Source organism: Coloeus monedula (assembly GCF_965178545.1).
Source record: "Coloeus monedula genome assembly, chromosome: 15".
Taxonomy (NCBI): Eukaryota; Metazoa; Chordata; class Aves; order Passeriformes; family Corvidae; genus Coloeus; species Coloeus monedula.
In genome coordinates this window covers 16,837,777-16,865,621 of record NC_138795.1, presented here as the reverse complement: position 1 = coordinate 16,865,621, position 27,845 = coordinate 16,837,777, and the positions used below count along the sequence as shown (strand labels likewise).

Here is a 27,845-nt window from a genome sequence, read left to right as displayed (position 1 = left end):
ATTTGAGGGAAATTGGTTATGCCAATTGGAAACACAGGTTTGCTCTGGAGGAACAATTGCCACAGGCTACAGCCTGGATCCCTTTCTACCATCACCCATAAAGTATCCAGCTGTACAGACCCTGTGCTAGTTAAAGGAAAGAGTGTTGAAGTGTCCTGCAGAGAGAGTCCCAGGATTGTCTGGTGCCATGTCCTCTGTGCTGACAGGGACACAAGGGAAATCCTGTTCATCATCAGGGCCCTGGCCCACGGCGCTGTGCTGTGGTGGCAGGCTGGGGACGATGGGCTTGAGGAATTTGAACTCGCTGTTGCCCGAGCCCGTTGTGAGGCTGATCTCGTAGCAATAGCCGTGGGGCAGGGTCCCTGCAGCGGCTGCATCGGCCAGGCCGCTCTGCAAGTTGTCACCACCATAAAGCACATGGCCAGCCTTCAGCTCCTGTCTCTTGCACACCTTGCGAGCGACAAAGACGGCGGTGGAGATGAGGAAGAGGAGCGAGACAAAGACCAAGGAAATGATTAAATAGGTGGTCAGGGAGCCGCCCTCATCCTCTGTGGCCGCACTGCTGTGCGGGAGGCGCACGTCTGAGAAGTCCTTGAGCACGAGGGCGCTCAGAGCTGCGGTGGCTGACAGTGGGGGCTTCCCGTTGTCTCTCACCAGGACAACGAGCTTCTGCTTCACGGTGTCTCTCTCTGTCACCGGCCTCCTCAGACGCACCTCCCCGCTTTGGGCACTCACCGTAAACAGCCCGGGGTCGCTGGCCCTCAGCAGGTGGTACGAGAGCCACGAGTTCTGCCCCGAGTCGGCATCCACGGCCACCACTTTGGTGACGAGGTAGCCCGCCTCAGCCGACACGGGCACCAGCTCACTGGACGGTGGGCTGCTGTCCTGGGCTGGGTAGAGCACGAGCGGGGCATTGTCATTCTCGTCCAGCACGACAAGGCGGAGGGTGACGTTGGCTCTGAGGGGAGGAGACCCCGCGTCAGAGGCACTGACTGTGACCTCGGTCTGCCTCAGCTGCTCGTAGTCCAGGGGCCGCAGCACAAAGACGTGTCCGTTCTCGGAGTTCACAGAGATGCAGGAGCAGGAAGGCCGCTCTGCCGGTTCGACTGGGGCCAGGGAATAGGTCACCTTGGCATTGAGCCCCACGTCAGCATCTGCAGCACTGACGGCTCCAACAAACACCGTGGGGACGTTGTTCTCACGCACATACATGGTGTATGACGTCTGGTTGAACACAGGGGCATTGTCATTGACATCCGAGATGTCCACGGTGAAGGTCTGGGTGGTAGTGAGAGGAGGTGACCCCGCATCTGCTGCTGTGACAGTCAGGATGTACTGAGCCGTCTCCTCGCGGTCCAGCGCGCTCACTGTCACCACCTCATAGTAATTCTTATAGGCTGGCCGCAGGGAGAAGACGAGCTGATCCTCGAGGGCACAGGAGATCTTCCCGTTGGCACCAGAATCCCGGTCCCTGACCGTAAAGAGGGCAACCACCGTGCCCGGCGCTGTGTTCTCGGGGAGGGGACTGCTGAAGGAACTGACCACCAGCTCTGGGGCATTGTCATTCACATCCACCACCTCCACCAGCACTTTGCAGATTGCTGAGAGTCCCCCACCATCTGTGGCCCTCACACTGAGCTCGTGAGTCTCTGCCGCCTCAAAGTCCAGAGGTTTTGTGAGTTTAATTTCACCAGTTATGGGATCAATCACAAATGCTGAGTCGCTCTGGCCCACTGCCTGGCTGAGTTGGTAGGAAATGTCCCCATTAACTCCAGCATCCTGATCTGTTGCCAGCACAGTCAGAACCACAGAGCCTTCTGGCATGTTCTCTAATACCTGCCCTATGTAACGCTCTTGTGTGAATATAGGAGCATTGTCGTTTACATCTAGAATGATAATAGAAATCTCGATGGTCCCACTTCTAGGGGGAGAGCCACCGTCCACAGCAATGAGACTGAAACCCATCTCTGCCTGTTCCTCTCTGTCTAGTGACTTTTCCAAAACAAGTTCAACATATTTGTCACCATTATTCCGACTCCCATAGGAGACACTAAAGTACTTGTTCTCGGGATAGATGCTGTATGCCTGGACTGTGTTGGTGCCAATATCAAGGTCCTGAGCCCCCTCCAGAGGGAAACGCGAACCCGGGTCACTTCTTTCAGGGATCCTAAAAGTAACTCGTTCCTCGGGAAAGACGGGTGAATGGTCATTGATGTCCTCCAGAGCCACCTCGACCCGAAAGAACTGCAGGGGGTTGGCGAGCAGCAGCTCGAAGGGGAGCATGCAGGTGCCGGAGTGGCCGCACAGCTCCTCCCGGTCCAGCCTCCCCGCCACGACGAGGCGGCCGGAGGCGCGGTCTAAGCGAAAATGCTGCCGCCCGTCCTCCGAGACCAGGCGGGCGCGGCGAGCCGAGAGCTGCTCCGGCGTGAGCCCCGCGTCCTCCGCCAGGTTGCCAACCAGGGAGCCGCTTTCCGCCTCCTCGGCTACGGAGTAGCGGATGGGCTCGGCGCGGGCGTGCGGCACGGACAGGAAAGCACACAGACACAGCACTTGCCTTGCGATCGCCATGGCGCGGCGGCGGCGGCCTCGGTCCCGCGGATCTCCCGGGCGATTCCCCGCGGAAAGCGGCGAAGTGGGGGGCGGGCGCCTTCCGTCGCTGGCTCCGATTCCGCCCGCGGCCCGGAACGCAGCCGCGGTGTCCCGGCAGCGGGTGATACGGGGCAGCGCTCGCCGCCGCAGCCGCTCTCACCTCCTCCCGGCTCCGCTGAGCTGTTCTGAGCTGAGCTGCGCTGGTCTGAGCTGTTCTGAGCTGTTCTGAGCTGAGCTGGGCTGGGCTGGGCTGGGCCGGGCTCGGCCGCCTCCGCTGCCGCAGCCGCTCGGCGCCGCCTTGGCCGAGAGCACCACCCAGCGGTGCGCGCTGGGACTGCGCCCGCCGCCGCCCGCAGCCCGCGCTGCCGCTCGCCCCTGCCCGCGGATCCGCGCGCACACGCGGGACTCTTGCGGTAGAAGGCGCTCACATCCTCTGGAGAGAGAAGTGATGGGTAAGATCGGCAGTAGCCCGCCGTGGAGTTCGCGCATCAGGGCATCCCCGGCAGCTGCTCCGCGTCCGTCCTCGCCGCTCTCTGGCACTAACGCGCGGTCTGGAGCGCGTTCTCGTCTAGCGATAGTTGAGTATGAGCCCTTCCAGACGCTCGGCGGCAAGAGCGGAACCATGTGTTTTCCAGGGCAGCGTGAAACGGAGGCTGAACTCGGAGGGACTGAGCCGCCTTCCCCGGCAGGAGAAAGCGGCCTGGAGCCCCCGCAGGGACAGTACACCTAAAACCAGCAGGGAACGGCACTACAGCTACTGGGAAATCTCAGGTTGACGACGGGGAAGGGAGGTGGATCCCAGCACGACTCAGGCGTGGACGCGCACGCCTACTGGTCAGTCTGGCAGCTGAAAGGAGTGGCTGCGCTCCCTGGTTGGGCTTCCCTGTCGCAGGCGGTCTGCGAGTGGTATAGCGGTTCCTCGTCCTTGTCCAGCCCCGCCTCAGCATTGCTATGCGGGCTGGGCAGGACGGGCCTCAGGAACCGGAATTCGCTACTTCCCGAGCCGCTGGTCAGACACATTTCGTAGCGGTAAGCCGGCGACAGAGTGCCCGTGCCGCCCACGCCCACGCCGTCGCTGGCGAAGTCTCCGTCAGCGTAGCAACTGGGGGAGGGAGGAGAACGTTCTGCCCGGACACGAGCTTTGCAGAGCGTGTTCGCCGTCAAGACAAGGATGGACAAGAGAAAAAGGGACGAGATGCAGCACAGGGAGGCAATGAGGTAAGTGGTGAGCATTTCCTCCTCGGCCACCTGCGGCTGCTCTCCGCTTGCAGGATCGTGGCCAAGCTGGTGGAAGGCATCGGAGAAATCGTCCACCAGTGCCACGGTGAGGGTGGCAGTGGCGGAGCGCGGCGGCTGCCCGCGGTCCCGCACCAGCACAATGAGCCTCTGCCGGGCCGCGTCCCTTTCTGTCACGGCCCGCGCCGTGCGCACCTCGCCGCTGTGCAGCCCCACGCGGAACAGCCCCGGCTCCGTCGCCTTGGCCAGCTCGTAGGACAGCCACGCGTTCTGCCCCGCGTCCGCGTCCACCGCCACCACCTTGGCCACCAGGTAGCCGGAGGGCGCCCAGCGCGGCACCAGCTCTCCGGCCGCGCTGCTGTCGGGGGCCGGGTGCAGCAGCACGGGCGCGTTATCGTTCTCGTCCCGCACGACTACGCGTAGCACGGCCTGGGCGCTGAGCGGCGGGGAGCCGCCGTCGGCTGCGCGTACTGTCACCTCGAAGGCGCGCACCTTCTCGTAGTCCAGCGGGCACAAACTTCGGACGGTTCCACTCTCCGCGTCCACTGACACAAATGATGCCGCGGCGAGGGTGCCTGTTGGTGGCAGTACTAGCGCGTATCTCACGCGGGCGTTTTCTCCCGCGTCAAGGTCCGTGGCACTGAGGCGGCCCAGGCTCCTCCCCGCGGGCTCGTTTTCGCTCATCACCATGGTGTAAATGGACTGGGTGAAGGTGGGTGCATTGTCGTTCACATCCAAGAGCCGAACGAACAGGGTCTTGGACACCGAGAGGGCGGGGGAGCCCTCGTCGCGGGCTCGCACTGTCACGTTGTATTCCTCCACCTGCTCCCGGTCCAGTGTCTCTGATGTCACCAGCGCGTACGCATCGGCTGCCAGCAGCGTGATCCTGAAGGGTTGCTCCCCTGTCAGCTCACAAGTCGTCCTTCCATTGTCCCCCGAATCTCGGTCCCGCACATTGAAGAGGGCCACCACGGTGTTCAGAGGGGCGGCTTCGGAGAGGGTGCTGGTGAACGAGGTGATGATCACCTCGGGGGCATTATCGTTCACGTCCTTCACCTGCACCTCCACCTTGCAATGCGTGGACAGGCCCCCTCCATCTGTGGCCTGGACATCTACCTCGTACAGCTTTGTTTCTTCATAATCCAAAGGCTTTTTGAGTCGAATCTGACCTGTCTCTGGGTTTATTTTAAACGTTTCGAAATTTTCCTCTGAATTTTGAACTATGGAATAGACTATTTCCCCGTTTGTGCCTGAGTCTAAATCACTAGCAGACACTACCACCACTATGGCATCCTGTAAGCTATTTTCCATTATGGAGACTTTATACAGACTCTGGGTAAATACCGGGATGTTGTCATTTATATCCAGGACTACCACGCGGATTAAGGCTGTTCCAGACCGCGGTGGAGTCCCACCATCCACAGCCGTGATGCTGAAAGCAACTTCTGCCTGCTGCTCCCGGTCCAAGGCTCGATCCAACACCAGCTCGGCGTACCTCCTGCCGTCACTCCGCCGCTGGGTGTACACATGGAAATACTCGTTCGAGCTGATACTATAATGCTGAAGACTATTGTTCCCCACATCTGGATCGTGAGCACTTTCCAACAAAAACCGAGTCCCAGGCATTGCAGATTCCGGGATCTTTAAAACTATCTCGTTATTTAGGAACACAGGAGCATGATCATTTATGTCGGTGAGTCTTACCTCAGCTCGGAAGGACTGCAGTGGGCTCTCCAGCAGCACCTCGAAACGCACCAAGCAGGGCTCGCTCTGTCCACACAGCTCCTCCCGGTCCATTTGCTCTCTCACCACCAAATCCCCGGTGTGCTGGTTAAGCTGAAGATACTGCTTTTCTCCTTCAGGAACGAGTCGAGCCTGACGAGCCAATAATTCCTCACCGGTCAGTCCCAAATCTTTAGCGATATTCGCCACAAAAGAGCCTTTCTCCGCCTCTTCGGGCACAGAGTACCGAGCGGGTTCTGCTCTCATCCCCGGGACGCAGAGGAGAAGGATCAGAGCCACCGCTCGCCCCGGGAGCGGCTCCTCGCTCTTCATCAGCTTCATCCCCTTCCAGCGACCCGATCTCCTCTCCTGTGAGCTGGAGGGAGCCGCTGATACAGCCTGCAGACCCCCGAACGGAGCAGCCCGAGATGGTGCAGCCCCGCCCGCCCGAATCGCGGGGGCGGCGGAGCTGGGAGCTGCGCGGAGCTTCCGCGGTCAGCAGCGGCACCAGGCGGCCGATCTGTAGAAGGATTCGAAGCTTTCCCACCGCAAAGCCTGGAAAGCAGAGATTACCGGCTCGATTTCTCTCTTCCGAGGTCAAACCATAGAGATTTAACTGTCCGTACAGCCGTATTCAAAGTGTGGCCACCGGCTGAATGAGCAGTGCCTCTGCTTGCCTTCTACTTCAAAACGAGATTTATTTAAAGCTGGGTTGTTCCTTTTGTTTTGGTTCCCTCTCCCTTGCCCCCCAGTGCGAACGCTTTGAATAAATTACTTTCCGGCTGTTTAGCTAAAACTGCAGCGTATTGTTATCCAGGACCCAGGTGAGCTGGTCTCGAACCACGGCAGCTGTCGCCGTAGTCGTTCTCGGAACGGACCGAGATTTTTCCCCCAGTTCACGACCTCTGCTGCTGGGAGCCTTCAGGAATGGGCTGGAGGCAGCATCTTTTAGACCTCAGCTTGACTCAGAAAACGCCCCTCCGCCTTGCTCCGACATCTGAGACCGTCCTATTTCCCAGGTCGTTCCGATTTCCCCTGCTTAAAATCCACTCCAGATGCACGGATTATTCCCGAAATCCTGCTCTTGGGTTGGCTATTTCCTCGGCGATGACTGTGGCAAATGACCTCGAGACAGCACACTCACCCGAGGGAGTTCCAAGTAGGTTTTATTGTTTTCTGTCATCACGCATTCTGCTCTTTAAAATGTTTCAACGACAGGAAATATCACATTACTTTATAGATTAATATCGATTGATGAAAGAAAGAGAAAACAGAAAGCTTCTTGACACCCTGTATTCTACAGTTAATTGCAAACGGTTTCATCTCTTTTCCTGTAAAACCGCAAACAATACTTTCAATTATCTTAATTTTTAACAATCGCGAAATAGTAATTTCAACTTTAGGGGGGGGAAGAGGAAGAAAGGATACATTGCTCAAAGCCCACTCTTTACAATAAGGAGAACCTATAAACTCCTGGTCAAATATACCAAGTGTGCCAATGTCAGCAGTTACAAATGTAAACAGCTTCTGTTTATTATGTAAGAAATTCCTTTGCAAGCACCACTTAATTTTGCTTAATATGTTTCACCTGATGTTAAACACATGGCAGAAAATTAAGATATTATTACAAAGCTCTCTCCAGAAAAAGAAAGAAACAAACCACAAAAAGAAACCCCACAGAGAAGGCAGCGTAACAAACAGTTAAAGATCTTCTGCCAGTCTTCAGTATTTCCTGTAGTATGTAGAAGCAGTAGCACTCTCACAATCATACATTATTATGTAATCAACATGCAACACGGTTGTCCTCCTCCATCCACAGCACAATTACAAAATACCTACATGAATAAAGTACTGCTCAAAGGGAAAGTACTCTCACAGAGAAGCCTTCTTCTCCCTGGTACCTTTTAGGTAGGCGTTTGGTCTCTTTGTTCCCTTTTTCCTGTGAGGACAGACAAACTTGTCTTTCTCTTCACTTACTGATGGGCGAGCCAAGGGTTTTGATGGGAACTGACACTTAGCTCCAGCTCCCTGTTTGCAGGGCAAACTGCATCTGCAGCTCTGGGCCCCATATCTTCAGAGAGGGGAGCACTGCCCTGCAAAGAACAGAGAGCGGTTGTCATTGGAGTGTTGAAGGAAAGCAGACGTCACCGGGAAGCTTGGAGGGCGTGTCTTACAGCACAGCCTGCGTCACACCACTCCTCTCTACCGAGAGCCAAGGAGAGGGTAAGACTTGGTGGGTCTCTGACCTGAGTGGAGAACACCTAAAGTCAGAAACCATCCTCCACAAAGGTACTATAGAAAAACTTTTAAGAGCCTGAAGGACTAATTCAAAATAGTAAGAGCCCCAAACAGAAACCACTTTCTCACAAACTATAAATGTGGTTTAATGTTGGTATATCAAGAAAGGTCCTTGTCTTCCCTGAGGCTACTGTGGTTCTGACAACCTGCAGTAAAGTGAGTCCAAGTCATCAGTGGTTATGAAATACGAAGATATTAACTGACCCTGATGATGTTTGTGTTTCTTCAGCCTCATATTGTTCATCATCCAGCCTACTATGAAGTGCTAGATTGATCCGTGGAAACTCTCCGTGGAGTTCCCACAGAATCCCATACTAAGAGGTAACTGACTCTGATAACCACACTTTTCTGGCCAGTACTATTCACTCAAGTCACAAAAATATAAGGGAATTTAATGTCAGAGGTCCCCACCTCCGTAGCCTCCAGCAGCTTGTAGGACATCTTGAGCTCAGCAGTGCCACCATCCTGGTGAATGGCACGTGGCAGCACCGAGCACCAGCTCCTAACAGCAGTGCAGGGGACATCGTCGGTGACAGGGGACATCGTCGGTGACACCCCTTTGCACAGTTGTTCCCGCAGTCCCATCTGATGCTGGACAGGCCACTACATTCCCGTTACTGCCACCTTCGGGAGGATGTACCCCTAGGAATGGTGTCATTCCTGCTCCAGGTCCCTACGGGCTCTCCACAGTGCATGGGCAGAAGCCACTGTGGGGACACATCTCTACCTGTACTTTGCACCTTCTCATGGTCCAACTCCTCCCCTCCTTTGAAATGACACCAAAGAGTTGATCTAACACGAATACTCAGCAGAGATATGGGTGCAGCTGCCCAGAGAGGTGGTAGGTGGCCCATCCCCGGAAATATCCAAGGTCGGGTTGTATGGGGCTCTGAGCAAACGGATCCAGTTGAAGGTATCCCTGCTCCTTGCATGAGGGTTTGGACTTAATGGCTTTTAAAGTCCATTCCAACCCAAAATGTTCTATCCTTCTATGATGCAGAGAGGCGCGGTTAGTCAGCATTTGGGGAGCAGCTGAGCCCTGCTAGATCCTCCTGGGACGCCTCTCCAGTGGCTCTGAGAACCCCTCTATCCTCTCATCTCCTCCCACCCCCGGGACTAGCAATTCTGCAACTTCAATAGTCCTAGCTGCCAGGATGTGACACACCTCCCCCGTGCCTCAACCCTGTCAGTCCCTCACCTGTGCAGTCCAGTCGCCTTCACCCCCGAGGTTGGCCACATCCTGCGAGCACACCGAGCTCCGCTGTTCGCCCGGGCCGGGGGGCAGCCCGGCGGGGAAGCAGGGGAAGAGGGGCCTGAGGAAGCGGAACTCGCTGTTGACAGTCCCGGCGGCGAAGCAGACGTCGTACACGTAGCTGCGGGGCAGGGAGCCCGCGTTGCTCTCCGTGGCCGTCGTCGGGAACGTGGGCAAGGTTTCCGTCTCGCTCCGCCTGGCCCGCCGCACCTTCACTACCACGGCGGCCACCGCGGTGGCGAGGAACAGCGCCGACACGCAGGTGAGGGAGGCGATAAGGTAAAGAGTAAGCGGCTCGTCGGGGTCGGCGGTCGGTGCCTCCTCGCTCACCCGTAAATGGGCTTCGGAGAAGCCGTCCACCAGTGCCACGGTGAGGGTGGCAGTGGCGGAGCGCGGCGGCTGCCCGCGGTCCCGCACCAGCACAATGAGCCTCTGCCGGGCCGCGTCCCTTTCTGTCACGGCCCGCGCCGTGCGCACCTCGCCGCTGTGCAGCCCCACGCGGAACAGCCCCGGCTCCGTCGCCTTGGCCAGCTCGTAGGACAGCCACGCGTTCTGCCCCGCGTCCGCGTCCACCGCCACCACCTTGGCCACCAGGTAGCCGGAGGGCGCCCAGCGCGGCACCAGCTCTCCGGCCGCGCTGCTGTCGGGGGCCGGGTGCAGCAGCACGGGCGCGTTATCATTCTCGTCCCGCACGACTACGCGTAGCACGGCCTGGGCGCTGAGCGGCGGGGAGCCGCCGTCGGCTGCGCGCACTGTCACCTCGAAGGCGCGCACCTTCTCGTAGTCCAGCGGGCGGAGGATATAAACATCCCCATTTTCAGGGTTGACTGACACTTCAGGCTGCTCTTTGCCCTCCTGCCGCACCAGTGCGTAGTTCACACGGGCATTTTTTCCTGCGTCGGCGTCCGTGGCCTTCATGCTGCCGATCCGGAGCATGGGGCTGTTGTTCTCCGTGACCGACATGGTGTAAACCTCCTGGGTGAACTCTGGGGGATTGTCGTTCACATCCGATATCTGCACGAAGATGCTTTCCCGAGAGCTCAGCCGCGTCTTGCCCCAGTCCGTGGCTGTGATAGTGATGTTATACTCCGCTGTCCTCTCCCTGTCCAGAGCCGCGTTTGTTCTCAGTTCGTAGTAATTATCAAAAGTGGGGGTGACACTGAATGGTAAGTCGCCGTCGATGGAACACTCCGTTCTGCCGTTGTCCCCGGAGTCCTGGTCCCGCACACTGAACAGAGCCACCACGGTGCGTGGCGGGGCGTCCTCGGGAATGGAGGCGGTGAGGGAGGTGAGCGCTATCTCCGGGGCGTTGTCATTCACGTCCAGGACCTCCACCTGCACTTTGCAATGCGCGGACAGCCCCCCGCCGTCCATGGCTTTCACCACCATCTTGTGGGTTTTCGTTTCCTCAAAATCCAGGTTGCCCGCGACTCGTATTTCACCGGTGGCCGGGTTCAGCTGGAAGAGTTGCCGGGAGCGCTCCGATGTCTGGGTAAACGCGTAATGCACTTCCCCGTAGGACCCTTCATCGGGATCTGCGGCAGCGACTCTGACCACCAGCTGTTCCAGGGGGCTGTTCTCAGCCAGGCTCACCTCGTAGACCTCCCGTTCGAAGACAGGGACGTTGTCATTGGCATCCAGCACCACGATCCGGACCTGAGCCGTGCCCGACCTGGGTGGGGACCCCCCGTCGATGGCGGTGAGGAGTAAATTCAGTTCTCCCTGCTCTTCACGATCCAGCTGGCGCTGTAGGACAAGTTCCACGTATTTTACTCCGTCTTTCCCTGTTCCAATAGCGAGGGAGAAATGAGGATTGGACCCGAGGCTGTAGTTCTGCAAACCGTTAATGCCCACGTCCTTGTCCTGGGCGCTCTCCAGGGGGAAACGGGACCCAGGAGAAGCTGTTTCTAGAATTTTTAAAACCATCTCCTTCTCCGGGAACACGGGCGAATTGTCATTTACGTCACGAATTTCCACCTCCCCTCGGATAAGCTGCAATGGATTTTCAAAGAATATCTTAAAGACAAGTGTGCAGGTATCGCTCTGTGGACAGATCTCCTCTCGGTCCAGTGATTCCTTTGCCGTCAGGACTCCGGTGTTTTGATTGAGTAGGAAAAGCTGCTCGTTCCCCTCGGATACAACGCGGGCCTTGCGAGCTGCAAGCTGGCTCAGAGGAACCCCCAGATCCTTGGCAATATCGGCGACAAAGGAGTCCCTCCCCATTTCCTCCGGCAGAGAGTAGCGGAGGGTTTCAGCCCTGCTCTGACACACGCAAACGCACAGAATAAACAGGATCACTTGCCTCTTGCTGTCTCTGCTCTGTCTCCCACACGCCATCACTCTCCAAAAAAGCCATTCACCGTCCTCCGCAGCTCCCAGCATTTTTTTAGTGGCGTCCGAAGCAGAGCGGTGTGGGCCAGCAATCGTGGGGTGAGGGAATCTGGAAGCCCCCGAATGCTCCGACTCCTCCCCGAGCAGCTCAGCTCACTCGGTTTTTTGTCTTCCTGTGTCTGCAGACCCGGGGCGGACCGAGGAACGCGCCAGTCCGCGGCCAACATCCCCACCCAGCGTCGGAAGGGGGAATATTTCCTCTCATTCGGGGCAGCGCAGCTAGTTCGGGGCTTGCTGCTTGAATCCGCACTCTTTATACCAAAGAGAAGAGAAAAGGTGCGGTGTAAACGCTCTCCTCTCTCGGAGGTGGGATCCCTGCCCGCGTATAAAGCGCTGCTCTGGGTATCACATCCCTGCTCTCAACCACAAACTCTTCATACTCAGCTTTTGTGTAGGCATGGCAAGATCCACTGCCACCGAAGAGATTTTCCTTCTCTTCTGCACTTGTTAATCAGCACAGGACGATTAGCAAGTGTGGCGAGTCAGAGAAGCTATTGAAAATGAGAGCGGATGCCAGAGAGCGGACAAGGAAACGATCCCAAGTAAACGCTTAGCCACCACAGTAGATGATAATGCTGTTCTAGGACACATCAGCTGGGTTTTTTTCTTACTGGGTATCGCACCTCGCCCGACTTTTACACTTTTCTATGTGAAAAAGAGGTTAAACTTGAAGTCCTGTATCTGCCCAAGGATCTGTGGCCAACAGCCAGTCAATACAAAGGGCAAGGAAACAAACAGGGAGCTCATAAGTTGAACTCCTCGATAGACAAAAGCTAACGAGAAGCTAACGGGGACAATAGCAGAGATAAGGCTCTAACCACACTAATTGATGGGCCATTAAAGGAATAATTGAAGAGTAAAGTGCAGAGGTTCAACAAGAAGCTCTGTAAACGAGAAAGGAAAAAAGTTCTAAAGATTCTCACGGATTATCAGAAAAATCACCTCATTACGAGGTGCTTAAGGGGGGCTCCAGGAATGTGCAAGGCTTATTATGAGATGATTAGAGGCAGAATCAAACTCGCTAAGAGCGAGAGGTTAAGAACAGACCTGTTAGGAACAACCGTGGGACAACGGAGGTGGAAAGGGATACCCAGAGGTTCTGAGCACAGTCTGGCACTGTGACGCCGGATCTGTGCCGGAAACCGGATAAAAACCTCAGGGTCAGGTAGGCATGGCTGGCCCCGAAGACAGACTTACACCTCGACTGCTTCTAAGAGGAGCGCACGCACTGTGCTGAGGATGTGCACAGCTGCCTGCGAGCCCAGCCCAACCTTCCTCTTAGTTAAAAAATGAAGGAGAAAACAAAATAGTGCTTGCGCTATTTACCTGTGGTTCGAGCATTTTTAATTCAGATTTTACTAGAAAAGAAACTACGCTTTTAAAAATTATTATTATAAAGTATCATAATCCCCTTGGTTTGGGCACCTTTTCTTTAATATCCTAGATGTTTTCCCCTTATTTTAGTTTGCTAAAAGGAGTGACGCTGTCAAACAACACTCAGGAGGTCGAATCCTAGAAATTCTCTGATGTCTTCATTTGTTTTAAAATAAAAACTTCGTGACCGTATCAGTAGGAGAAAGTAACAACTAGGGTTGACTTTAGGATTCCCCAAAACTTTAGCTACTGAAAGATCTTGCATGAACGAAGTAATTTCGGCGACTTTCTCTTGTCGCCCTCTGACTTGGAAGCGTGATAAGATCTAAACCAGTAACTTACATCAAAGGGCAGCTTCTCCTTTCTTCCCGTCCAGGGACAGGTCCATCTCTCGAGTTGCGATCCTTATCACCAACAGAGAAGCCAAACCACAGGCCAAGCACAGCAGTGGATGTGCTGGGAAAGTGGCTTCTCTCTTCTTTTTTTCTTTGCAAAAATAACTCTGACACCTGTAATCCACTTGCTTTGTGCCCCTTTGTTCAGCTCTCGGCACCTCCGAGAGGGGAATGTGTATTTGCTTCTACTTATCCTAATCTTTGTCACCGCTGCACAGCAGGGGGAAAGACAGGCCGAGAAGGGCTTCCACAGACACTTCCTACTCTGAGTGCAGTAACCCAATTATTGTTGCTCCCATCATTTCAGAAAGGAAATGGTGTCCTTCAGCTTCAGGTGGAGAAGGGTGGAAGAAGAATCGTGATCCTTAACGGAGCTCTTGGCTGTAACAGTATCTTTGCTCCCAGAAGATGCTGCTCTTCGACCGATGTTTATATTCTTTCAGATTTTAGAGAAATGGTAAACGAAGAGGGTCACTTACCGTGCAGCACTGGAGAGAAATGCTGGTGTTTTCTGTTGGGTCACAACAGTAAAATGGATGTGTATTAATTAAAAAAAAATTAAAAAAAAGAAGTTTGAATACTACCAGATGGAAGCACACTGTATTTTAGGACAAACTAAGGAACTATACCCATAATAAGAAAGATTTGCAAAAATGTGTACGAGAATTCATTTGTCTCCTTGAGCATACAGTGATATTGCAGGCTTCCTCGTCCTTTGCTTTAGTGATGACATCTTTATCCTAAGAAGAACCAAAAAACCAGCTCTCTTCACTCTGTCATTTACAACTTCATGCTAGAAAAGCACGACAGCAACATATCCTGCTCATTTCCTGGTATGACCCCGTATTTCAGAACACAGCCTTGCTAAAAGAAAGTTCTGCCCGCATTTCCGAAGCCTGAGCAATTTCAATTTCCAAAATCCTTCTTGGTCTTTCAGCTGGGAATTCAGATCTGCCGAATGAAATCTCAGAGGTCCCATGCCCGGTTTTGTGGTCCACCCAGATAAAGGCTTCTTCTTTATCCCTGGAGCCACTGTCCACTCCCCTTCAGCACACCCTGAGGACAGAATGGCTTGGGAGGAGCCTGCAGATCAGAATTACAGATACTTCTCAGAGTCCCAGCGTTTTCCATGCCTGAGTGCAAAGACGGACCAACACTCCCGACCTCTCATTCCCAGACAGCTCCCAGGATGGATTTCTTCTTTTGTCTCTGTACCAATCACGCAGCGCCTTGAATTCCCAGTTGTCCCTCGAAATCAGTGCCCGGAGCTCTCAGCTGGATGCAAATGTGAGGAAAGCTGGGAGAATAATTCCTAACCCTCTGGCTCTCGGGTATATTGCAAATACCACAGGTACCTGTTCTGAGGCTCATTTTCTGGGAGATAAACGAGCCTCCTCCCTCTGTCTGCGTTCAGTACAGTTACTGCTTTCCCCATCACTCTGTTAAAAGCAAACATTTCTTTCTCCCGGTAGTAACTCGGTGCTTACCAACCAACCGACTCTGAGTCACCCCAGACCTACGGTGAAATCCTCCCAAATCCCGCAGGGATGGGCCTGGGGAGACCGTCTCCGTCCTTCACACTCCCTGTTTTGCCTTGTGCTGTTGGCTTTTCCAGGCACGTCTCGATGCGGCGATTCCCAGCACATCCTTTGGAAAGGCTTTAAACCAGGGCGTATTCCAATGCAACCGGGACGTTTCTGCGGGGCTCTCAGCCGGTGCCAGCCGCGCAGCCCCGACTGGTGCTCACTGGGTCCCCCCTCCCTCCCAGCAGCAGCAGCGCTCGCCCAGCGCTGGCCAACAGCGGCACTGGGCGTCCAGCGCAGGAACCGCACAGGGGCGTCTGCCCCGAGCCTCGGCAGGAATCTCCTCTCTCCCCTTCCTGCTATCGCAAGGACAAATTCTGAAATGTATTTCCCACCTGGAGTCTTCGGCACATAAACGCGCTTCCTCAGTACTTATTGAGACGTTTGGCTGGACGTTAATAATCCAGGCAACCGTGAAACGCCCTACACAAACCTTCTGTCAAGTGTGTTCACCAAAGAGGTGGGCAAACGCAGCAAGAGTTGCTCATGTGCTGTGCACTACATTTTCTAGAAGTCAGACAATGAAGGCATTTTCAAGCACAGGCTGTTTGTGGGAGGCCGAGTTTTGAATACTTTCTATTTCAGAAGGAGATCTCCAACTGTTGTATGTCCTCTCCTAAAGTATCCCACAGTTAAGAACCAATTCAGTATTAATAGCCGCATGAACCTCTGCTGCTCCTTGGGTCAGCTGCAATAGAGGTCCAAAGAATATCTTAAAGATGAGCCTGCAGGTATTGCTGTGTGGACAGATCTCCCCTTGGACCAGTGGCTCCTTTACAGTCAGGACTTCAGTGCTTTGATTGAGGTAGAAATGCTGCTGCTGCTCCTCAGACGCAACGGAGAACACATTTCTTCCTAGGCAGCAGTACTTCCTTTCTAATGACATCAGTTCATGAGTCCATCTGCTCTAAAGCCTCCCTGTATCCCTTCCAGCTTCAAGAATAAAGGAAAATTCCCTGCTTCAAAAGCCTAAGCCCGTGTATTTCCTCAGAGACATTCTGCCTTCTCCAGTCTCCAAAGATAATTCTGGACAGAAGATACCTGCCAGACCGACAGAGAGCAGGTTTAGATTACATATTAACAAGAAATTCCTTATTGTGAGGGTGGTGAGGCCCTGGCCCAGGTTGCCCAGAAAAGCTGTGGCTGCCCTGGAACTGTCCAAGTCCAGGTTGGACAGGGCTTGGAGCAGCCTGAACGTGGAAGGTGTCCCTGCCCTTGCAAGAGCTTGGAACAAGATGATCTTGAAGGTCCTTTACAATTCAAACCAGTCTGTGACTCTCTATGTTTGCTTAGATCTTTTCCATCCTGAATCTTTTGAAGGCAACAAATTCTCACTCTCTCCTCTCTAGCCATGACAATCTCAGTACTTCTTGTTTGGAAATAAATCCTCTCAGCTGCCACACTCTGCTACCACAAATGCCTTTTGAAGGCAAGTAAATATTTTCATCTTTGCAAACTTTGTGCTTAGTGGGGCCCAACTTTTCCATCTTCAACCTCACTCCTAGGTCAAATATGCAGAAATGTTCTTCACAAATCCTTAAACCCATGTGGTTTTTGTGTCCTGAGATCTCAAATGGCCAACAAATAAGATTTCAATTTCTGTAAGTTGTGGGGGAAGTATCATCTGCTGAGGTTTTTTTCCCATGTTCTTCTGTTCAATTTCTTTGTGAATCCTCCCACACTTTCCTGCAGTGGCTGTTGCAGTTCACTCAGAGGAGACAGATTCAAATGGAAAGTCACATGTTCAACAGTCAAGTAGCACAAGGTTGTCAGGTAATTCAAGTTCACTGGGTAAATAGTCTTGGTTTTCTCTGTGCTTTTCACAAAGCAACAGAGAATAAGATGATTTTCTCAGTGACATTTGGAAAGCCTTGAAAAAGATATTTCAGGAATAGGAGTACCACACAGACATTCATGAACAAGGGCAAGAATTTTCAGGCTTGTGAAGAAATATTTCTATGATTGGCTACCCAAAGGTAGGAATTAGAAGTGTTTGAAGTTAAACAATTGAGCATTATAACAAGAAAGTAAGAACTAGGCAGACTATATGCTGTCCTGAGCAGAAAAATAGCACATTTTGTTTTAAAAGGACAGGTCAGGAAGGAATGGATATGGGAGGAGGTTGGCCTTGAACAGGCCAGTTTTGGAAATCTGTCTGGTCATCTGAGAAAGAAAACAGGGATTCAGCTGAGAAGCAGATTTGAAAATTAAGGAGAGAATGGGAGAGCAGAATAAGGGACAGCAATGGTTAGACGAGGGAAAGATGCTCTGCAAGGAGGACCCAGAGAGGACGAGCATGACTCTCTTTGGTTGGCAAGGCTGACCAAGCAGGGTAAGGACAAAGCATCACAAGTAGGATCCATCCTGAGAACAACTTAGGAAGGGCTCGTTGATGTGGCACCTGTAAAAAGAGAATCGCAATGGTCATCGGTAAAGAGAAGGTGGGGTCCAATCAACCAGAGTGAAAAGGGTATAGGGAATTCTGTGGAGAAGCAGGAAGGGCAGTGGATGCAGTTTGAAGTCAAAACAGGTGCATGGGTAGAAGGGAGCCAAAGTAGACACAAAGAAGGAAGAAACAGATCAGTTAGGAGGAAGGAAGTGTATTTATGATCCTTTAGGCTTGCACCCATCTTTGTCCAATTCTCAGTGTCTGGCTTATGACCTAGATTTCCGCACTTCCACCTTTCTTCCTCAGAATGCCTTTCTTTCCAATTGGGGAGCAAAAAAAATTATCAGAAGGTAGCAGCAAAGCAAAAGGAACCCTTCTATCTCAGCCAGTGTAACAGGATGAAGTGCCCAGTACCCAACTTTCTGTTTCCTGATGCCCATCTGCAAGCCAAGCTCTGAATCCTGTAACCCTTGGATGGCATGAACATATTGAGATCAGCTCTGGAAACACTTGGCCCAGTGCTGCCTAAAAGGAAGGTCAGTGGAGAAGGGATTTAAGCACAACTTCATGGACAGAGTGGTCACTGCCTAGAAGGAAAGCCGATGTTCTGAGCTAAGGTTTTCAGAGGAGACAGTGATCAAGGGAGTTACTATGTTTACTCACGGCACAGGCCAACAGAGATGCTCCAACATGACGGTGTCACCCCTCAGTTCATGTCTAGTGCTTCTAAAGACACAGCAACCAGTCCAGCAGTTAAATAAGTAACCAACACTATTTCTAAACAAACTCCAGCTAAACGGCAAGAGCTGTGTAACCCCGGCATAAGAGAAATCTGGCTTATGTTTTAGTGAAACAGCAGAGATGTCCTTTTTTTTGGGAGAGTACTTGGGAAAACAAAGGGGTTTGGGGCCCTCTGTTTAATTTGCTTTGTCCTCAGCTGCAGGTCACTTTCTCCCACATGGTTCCAGTAGCAACTGCAAACCAGGCACCCCCCCTGGGATCACAGGATGGCCTTGGATCTCTGACACAACTAAACCATCCTCCAGAATACAGGGTGACCAGTGAACTTCCTGGGACATTGTTTACACAAAGCAGTGAAGTTTGGACTCTTGTTATCCTACATACCCTTGTATCCTGTCTTTTATTTTGTTTTAAAATACTTTTGTACCTCGACAAAACTGAGCAGTGAAACGCCATTGGACATGGTCAGTGCTTTTGACCAACAGCATGTAGATACTTTGAAAGAAAAGAGACTTACAGAAAAAAAAAGACTTACAGAAAGGAAAACATCCATTCTGTAGGCAGAAATCCAGGCAGAGTTTATTCACTGTTTAGGCAACAGACAGGTACTCACATCCGTATCACATTTTCTAAAGGAGGGGACACACTGGCAAAGACAAAATGAAAACCAATTTCAAGACAGATGCACAACCACTGTTCCTTGTGAAAAGTTATAAACGGGTACAAACCCAACACATTTAGTAGGTACCATGAAAATGCATGACAGCTAATTTACTTTCCAAAGAGTTTATATCTGGGTAGGTGCAGCACAACCCTGATGTCATGATACTTCCACTGCCAGGTTCATAAATTTGGGAGGGGGGAAAAAAAGTGGTTTTGTATTAAAACTCCTGGATTGCATCAATGATGGGGAGGGCTAACAGAAAACAGCCTGTGGTCCCTGTATATCTGTCATTTAGAAAACTATTATTACTTTTTTTGGTCAGGCTTGACCAGATGAGACTTAAACGCACCTTGGGATCACATAAATGCAGGTTATTGACCAGCAACAAGTCGGTCCTTGCCCTGGGAGCAGCAGAGGCGACGGGGTCGAATCCGGCTGCTGTATTTCCCACATTTTTCCACCAGAGAGCAGCCGCCACAAAGGAAAAACCGAGCGGCGAATATGCAAGTCACGGGAAGGAGCGGCGGGGCTGGACCGGGAACACCCGGGCTCGGCAGCGTGCCGGGGCCGGCTAGGGAAGGGACAATCCCCCGGAGAGAGAGGCAGGTCTCTTTATTATCTATCTATCTATCTATCTATCTATCTATCTATCTATCTATCTATCTATCTCTGTTCATTTATACATCTACCTATCGATCCATACATTTAGTTATCTACCTACCCATCCATTCAGCTGTTATCCATCCATCCAGCAGCATCCTCGCCCACAGGATCTGGGTTCTGTTGTGCTGCTCTCTGCACGGGGGAAAGGAGCACACCCTCAGATCCAGGGAAACCATTTCAGATCGAGGGACTCACACTCAAAGCAAGAGGCTGGGGAGAAGGGGGAGATAGGAGGTCATTAGTGAAGCGGTGACATCGTGAGGGGGGATCCAGAATCCTGGACTGAGAGGGGTTTGGAAGGGGATATAGGTCATGGCACAACCACTGGGATCGGTTTATCCCTTGGGGTCCCTAACGCTGGCTTTCTGCCCTTGCCACTGAACAAAAACAAAATTGCAGCAGTATCGAGCAGTGTGCTGGTTTCTCCCAGCACTGAGACTACAGGGCAAGTGAGGACAGCAGCCAGCTTAAACCCTGGGAATCTGGGATTGTTGTAGGAGATACCAGCAGCTAAATAATCTCCTAACTTGCTTCCCTGTCAAGCCAGAGTCTCTAATGCAGAAAGTACTTGTACCATTTGAAACAAGCTTAAAGAATTGTGTCCCCTTTCATTACTACATGCTTGTCCTCTGTATTAGTCTTTACAGAAGACTAAGAAAGGGACTTAGAAGCACCTCTTAAGAGAGGCAGTTGTCAGGAATACATATATAAAATATTTCTCATCACATGCCTTAGTTTTAAGTAAAATTCCCAGGTTTGTCCATGACTGATTTAGTGATTTAAAAAACCTTTCAAGAAGCAAGTATATCCTGTGCTACTGTAAATCTCCCATTTAAATCCCTAAGGTATAAGCAAAATAGCTTGTCTCCTTTTTTCTTCTAAAAATGATACCTGAAGAAGGTATCACCTCTGGATATCTGATGATAAGAACTTCAGCACAGGACTGGAATGATTCTTAGCCTTCCACTCAAAACATGCATTATACTCAATAACAAGTGGCAGTTAACAAGTGTCTCTTTTCTTCCTTGTTGTTTTCTTTCATTTACCTCATTCTATTTCTTGATGTATTAATGAAGGTATCTAAAGAAAGGAATAAAAAAAAAAAAAAAAAAAAAAAAAAAAAAAAAAAAAAAGCACCCCCAAACCCAGTACAAAGTCATAGGTGATTCTGAGAGAGGTTAGGAATTACAATGGGCTGCCTGGATGAATAAATCCCTTCAACTGAACTTTGTAATCCCAAACTCAAGTGAGTATTCCTTGGAACATAAGGGGGAGAAAACCTCTGTGCCCAATACACAAACATCTGCCATTCTGAGGGTGAAACTGGGGTAATGAATCCAGTGCCAGGAACAGACAAATGTTCACTACATGGTTGTTCAGTAGATGGAGTATGAGCTATTTACATTAAAATGCTAAACCAAGTGACTTCCACTTCCTACTAAATGCACATAAAAAGGCATCAAAGGATCTATTTGGCAAAACCTTTAAGATGAACAGAATAAACCTGTGTTCCTGCCTTCTACATGATCTTTCCTTATTTATGCACATTATTATTACACTTATTTATTACAAGCAAAACATTGGAAACATCAAGACAGATGTTGAACTGCACAGATAATTGAGGTCCAGCATCACCAGACACAGCAAAAATTTTCTTAGAGGCAGTCTTGCCTGAAGGTGAACTACAACTGCAGCAGCAGCAGCAACAACAAAAGCAAATATGATAATACTGTTTTAATTTAGGTAGAATTCAGAATGATGGCTCAGATGCTCACCAGCTTTGGAACAGTGAGACACAGCTGGCTGAAAACACAGCTTCCACAAGGAAATATCCAAACTGGTCCAGGGTGTTGCAAAGGAGAAAACCAGTGAGGCCTGGTACCAACAATAAGAGGTGGATTAGAGCTATGTGATGAGACTGACAAATTTATTAAATTTCAAACCACCAACAACAAAAAATAGGCTTGTTTGTAGTTGATGGGAAAAGAAATTCTGAGAGATAATCACAAAAATCTAGTAGTACTGACAGCCTCTGTTCAACAGCTTTGGATTTATACTGCCTTTAAGAGCAGATAAATATTTTAGGAAAGAGATCCCATCTTCTGAAACACACTGCTGCTTTCTGCTCTTGCATAGAAGCCATCCATCTGTTGTCAACTCAGTAATTTGAAATCTAGTTGTAACATTACCACAATGCATATGCTGTGTATGGCACACAGGAGCAGCTGTCACGATGCTGGACATAAATTTTTGTCAGAGATCCATGGCCCCACCACAGAGGTCAATAGCAGTAAGCACAATCTACTTAAAGAATTCCTGAATGGAAGATGCATCCCATAATGCAGTCTCCTGCATGTGTTGCAGGATATTTACAAAGCTTCTAAAGCTTTGCAGAGAGCTTTGTTTTGTACAAAGGTAATGACTAAGGTGTATAATGAAGTGTTGTCCAGCAGAGAGAACACATTATCAATGCCAGGCAGACAACAAGCAATGGGTCCTCAAGACAAATAAGAAGGAAATGCAAGTTGTCATCAGAACTGTTTTTTCAAAGGTAGGTGAATCAATCAAACCCCTAAAGCTTCCCCTGGGAATAAACTGTTCTGAGCTCACAGCAAATGGTAAAATCAGAAAACCTTCCCCTGACTTCCCAAAAATAGCACCTAACAAAAGCAACCCCCAAGCTGGTGTAACAACCAACCCACCTGAATACCCAAATTAAAAAGACTCAATAAGAATGCTCAAATATATTTCGTTCAAAAGCCAAAGCACTGTTCTAACAAAAGGTCTTCATGCATCATTTGAGGTTTCACATCAAATTAGAGGGAGGGAGAGATGAGAAGAAATCCTTCCTATTGGACAGACATTTGCACTTGCCTCTGAAATAAAAATGTGTGAGATTACACATAGTAAAATCAAGCTTGGAAAGGAATTCTCCTGTCAGTTAGTGAAATGGAGAGAGACACTGAGGACATTTCAGAGGGCTGCTGGTTTCTTGGCCTATGGGAACAAATTCCCAAGTCTGTTCTGAAGCTTTATAAATTAACATTGCAAATTTCCCTATACGTACATATATACTCTAATTACTCTAATATTCTCTAATCATAGCAGAAAATATACAAATATATATGAATAAGATTTTTCTTACATACTTCTTCAGAGAAACTGGAAATGGCTGGGGTTTTTTTTAATGAGGTGTAAATTTCCTAAACTCTTAGAGCCCTTTAGCTTCTTAGGACTTAGAAAGAAACAAAAAGTGGATAAACTTTCTTGTTACTTGTGTTATCTGAATGAGTAGAAAAGTTAAGGGGGTGATGAATTATTTTAAAAAAAGTTATAGAAACATGTCAGTTTAAACATGTTATTTTGGTGGCTGTGCCCAAAATGATCATCATTCTTTGGAAAAAGATGCATGAAAGTGATAAGAAAGCCAAGCTGGCAACGACTGCATATTTCCAGGAAAAGGACACCATTTTGTGGGTTCTTTCCATTTTGGCTCCATGAAGTGTGTATCTATAAATTTGAATTATTCAGGAGGTGACTGCGTCAATGCTGAGATCACCCTGACCTTGCCTCTACTGCTCGTCCTGCCAGTGCCTTAGAGATTTCCTGGCTCTTGTCACAGATCCCCATAATCCCTACTCAGAGATCCAACAACAAATTTACCATTGCTCTGCTTCTGCCTTTCCACCCGTGCTGGGAGGTCCCTCTGTTCCAAGTATTACGGAATTGCATCACCACAATCGGATTTCTGAAGGAGGTTCTGCATAGAAAAGATGCCAGGTGGCTCAGCTGGTGTGGTCCTTACCCTGCTTCCTAGAGGGTCCCAGATCAGTGCTTATTCCCTGTGGATGCTGCCAGGTCACCAGAAGGGCAGGGACAGCTTGGTGGAAGCTGTGTGATTCAGTTGCCAGTGGAATGGCAATTTCACCGTGTCACCTTAGGCGTGCCAAGGTGACCTGGATCTTCAAGGCACTGCTGGGGCATATTTACAGACAGAGTGAGCACATTGAGTGACACTCAGTGCTTAAAGAGAGGTCCCTGGTGCCATTCAAGGTGAAATCCAGCATGAAGTACCTCGTGTACATACACACAGCATGTAGGATGCCTGGCCTTGTCTTCAGTGCCAGAAGGACCCAGGTCTCCAAGAGAGGATCTGTTACATCTTCCAGTCCTCTGTGGATTTTCCAGTTGCTGTCAAGCAGTAGATAAATAATAATAATAATTAAACAGATCAGATTAATTTATCTGTTCATTTATTATTTATCTGTTTATCTGGTTATTATCTGGATGCCCCACCCCTGAAAGTGTTTAAGGCCAGGTTGGATGGAACTCTGAGCAGCCTGCTCTGGTGGAAAGTGTCCCTGTCCATGGCAGGGGGGTTGGAATGAGGAGATCTTTAAGGTCCCTTCAAATCCAGGCCATTCTGTGATTTCCAAAACACAGCCATTGGACTTGTACACAAAGGCAAATGTCACAAGCAAGGGGAAAGAAGTGCTTCCAGCTATCAGGAAGCAGAAGCAAACAGGCCAACCCCCCAATTCCTACTGTATTGTATCTTATTTATTACTTTGTTTTAGATATTCCTCTCATTGTGTGGCAACAGCTTAAACTCATCACAAGCCTAATGAGGAGAGTGCAGCTTAATGGAAAGCAGATTATGTCAAAGAGATTTGATATCGTCCTCTGACAAGATTACAAACAGGAATCATAACGCAGACTGTATTGCTGATATAATATAATCAGACTTTTTTAGACTTCTGGCTTTGTGCCTCTAACATTCAGATTAAAAAACTAAGAACAAGAGCGCCATGAAAAATCAGAATGGCACATACTAAATCAAATTGAATTTGTTAAGTTGATAGTCTCACTGTGATTAATGTGGATGCATCAAATAATTGCAATGAGACTTGTAATGTCCTATAAATACTGTTCTATTATATACATATAATCTTATTTTACAATGATACAGAGACATAATGGTAGTGTAAACATACATTTGTTCCTGGAAAGTGTTCAGATTTTGTAAACATTGAGATGTGACAAACAAGAAAGCCCATGACCAGATCACAGAGCTGTGAAATGCTTGGCATGGCACACCAAGGCATTTTTAATACAATAAAGCCCAACTTTATTCCCATTCCTAGAGGAACAAAGAATCATATGCAGAGACCTGGCTCTGGACTGAGCTCCAGAGACCAGTGGCTCTGGACAGACTGGAAATTTCTGTAGGCAACCTCTTGAACACCACTAGGAAGGATGACAGAATACATGGTACCAGAAGAGCACTGAAGAGAAAACCAGCATTCTTTGTAGCTATTGTGACCCAGCCTCCACGTGTGCCCTTCAAAACTGTCACTGGTTCACAGAGAAACAGTGAGAGCCATAACTGGTCTGGAGAACAGGGCAGAGACCTAAGGAACTACAGTCTCCAACTTACCATTGGGAACTTGCAGGTGGTTTGGTCAGAGTCTGATGAAATCTATTAGATGGCTCTTTAACCCAGCAAGAACATCTGGCACACCCCTGTTATTATCCAGCAGTTTAAAGAAATGAAAACAGAAATAAAACACAGTTTATAACACCAAAAGGACATGGCCAAGGCATATGCTGTGTTACCCCTCATCTGATACCTTTAAATCAATAGGTGGGGTCTTTCTGAAGGTGGCTCACATTGTTTCATGAGTCCGTGGCCTTGTTGCAGGGAGAAGTGCATGTGAATACGTACAGAGCAGATTAGATGATCACAAAATACATCCTGTATCTGTGAAATACAAACATTGGATCTAACTCCAGCTCCAGGTCAAATATGGCTTCTGTATTTAGCCTCTCCACCTTTCATTCCCAAATTGCACCTAACTGTTAGCTTTCAAAAATCATCTAATCTATTAATTAATGCTCCGAGTCCCCAGCAAATACATTTTTAAGCAATAGAACGAATCAAATTCAGCTTTTACTCTGCTTTGTGCCCCTAGTAGAGATAGAGAACTGGAGATTTTCTCACAAGTTACTGGAACAGCAAATTTAAAAAAAAAAGTTCAGATTTCATACCTTTGGAACCACACAGAAGTCCCTGTCCTTCTGCTCAAGACATATGTGAGCATCAGATGCTGCTTCCTGTGAGTCCATTTCCCACAGGATTCTTTCAAATGAAAGAACTGATCTCTGTGCTACCCCTCAGGGACTGCACACACTGAAAGTAGAATATGTATGAAAGTAGAATAACTGGTGTGGTTTACTTTTTATTCTGTCAGTTTGGAAATACCACTTATCAATTCCAATTGTCTTCTGAAAAACAGATACAAACATAGCTGATTCTCTGGCTATTGGTTCTGCTATTTATTTTCTCCTTTGAGATCTATAGAGCCAGCTCTGCTCTGCCTTTTCAGTATCACAAATATGAACTGAAGTGTTAATGAAGATGCATCTGCAGGGCCAGATGTTGGCCTCAGCAACAGCTGTACCCAGCTCCTTGCCTCTCTGCCACTGTATATTCTGAAATGATGATCTTTAAGAAGATAAAAATCGATGGGATGTGTTATATATTATCTTCCTCTGGCACCTGTCCACCAGGCAGTGCAAACAGTCTGACTTTAACCAGAAATGGTGTTTCCTGGTGAGAGAAAACATACCTCTTGCTTGTATTAGCAACATACTTGATCTGTGTTCAGACAGTAAACAATAAAGGTATTTTTAAGTCCTGCCTTTACAGCCTGTAAGAATCCACCTTGCAAACCCTATACTCTAAAAGTTCCTCTGTTTCTGAAAAGGCAAGAGGACAACACAGCAACAGCTTCTGATAGACTCTAATAACATAAATTAATTACATTTGCAGATGAAATGTTCCAGAAGGTGTGAAAGAGCAGACAATGAAGGTAACAGGCCTTTGGATATGAAGCTGGAAAAGAGAATGTCTCAGGCAGAAATCCTGCTTGAGAAATCCCCAGAGTGGTTCACAAGGAGAATGTGAGGCAAAACCAGTATCCCTTGGGAAATACTTCCTTGCATAAAGCTTTTAAAGTCACATTTATTGAGCTAAAAGGCATTCTGAGATGTGATAACTCAGAATGGGGGAAATATATCACTAAAGATAGACACACTTCAAATGTTGTTAGGTACTACTTGGCATTTCAGCTCTTTGTCCAAATGGCCATATTCTGTGTTTGTACTTACCTAGGTCTACAAGGCATTAACTCCAGAATAGGATTTTTGGGTAAATTCTTCTGCCATAACGTAACTACTTCTGCAAATAGTTAACCCTAACCCTAACCCTAACCCTAACCCTAACCCCTAACCCTAACCCTAACCCTAACCCTAACCCTAACCCTAACCCTAACCCTAACCCTAACCCTAACCCTGCTTTTTCCGGTCCAAAGGAAATGCAAATTACTAAGCCATTTTTCAGTGTAATATAAAATTAATATAATTATTATTTCTAGTTAAGGCAACACAGTTATTTGTTGTGCCAGCTCTGTAAATATTTATTTTGGGAAGCATTTTTTATTATCTCTGAAATAATATATTAACATTACATAATATTATTATATAATTATATTATCTGCTTATCTCTGAAATATCCTGAAAAGCAGCATCTCATCTGGGCTGTCACCATGGTTTTAGCTGGTGTAATCTAAGGTAAAAGGCAATGTACTTTTCGAGTCACTTGTGTACTGTGGCAACTTCTTTACATCACTGCTTGCTGCTTTGTTCGTGTATTTCTTTAAGCTATCTACTCTAAATTAAAAATACAAGAAGTTCAAATACACTCCTGCATCTCTGTACTCTGTTTGGTACAATGATTTTCCAGAAAGCTTCCTATTTGCTAAATAGCAGCTATGAAGCTTTTGTTATACTTTTAATTAACTCCAGTTCCTAGGTCCTTGTGTAATTCCAGCTGATTTGTATTCTCTCTGTTTCTATAATATCCGGATGGCCACAGCACACGGGAGAGCTCAAATACAACACGTTCATAAACTAAGCCAGACCAAAGAAATATTATCAACCGATGAAGGTCTTGAAGGAAATTAAATGTGAGGCAAGAGAGTTTAAAATGTATAGCTTAGGGAGAAAGAGATGAGAAAGATGAGATATAAGTCTACAAAAATCAAAAGTGTGCCACCACTGAAGCAAGAAGCAGCAGAGGCACAGGGGTACAGAGCTAAGCATGTGCACAGAGTGGCTTAGGGGAAGACGTAAACAGAATGCTAAGGAACTGTTGGGGTTTATTTACATATAGATCCCTGCAAGTCCAAACATAATCTCCATATAAAAGCGCGCTCTAAAATTGATTATAGCAGTTTTTTTGGTGAATATTCTGGAGCGAAATAGAGACCATAAAAGAAGACAATCAGTCTTCTTGACCTACTTGATCATTTGCCTTCTAATAGCTTTTCTCCAGCTACATGTTATATTAGAAAAATTTAAAATTTGCAGGAAAGCACCTAAAATTGAAGAGGAATTGCTGTAATTACTGAAATAAATAAGCGTACCTAATATTAAAATTCTGGTTTAAATTTATCCAGCTGTACAAATAGAAGGAAAAATCACGAAA

At 48.9% G+C, this 27,845-nt stretch overlaps 1 protein-coding gene across 1 annotated transcript; it reads right to left on the bottom strand.

The window, feature by feature from the left end:
- Nucleotides 1-126: 126 nt before the first annotated feature.
- LOC309578692 (uncharacterized protein) lies at nucleotides 127-11,479 on the bottom strand (the record flags this gene model as incomplete). Its single annotated transcript, XM_082291483.1, has 5 exons — nucleotides 127-2,600; nucleotides 2,750-2,886; nucleotides 3,422-5,923; nucleotides 7,525-7,640; nucleotides 9,044-11,479. 5 exons carry the CDS (start codon nucleotides 11,477-11,479, stop codon nucleotides 127-129), a joined length of 7,665 nt encoding a protein of 2,554 aa, XP_082147609.1.
- Between the last annotated feature and the right edge of the window lie 16,366 nt (nucleotides 11,480-27,845).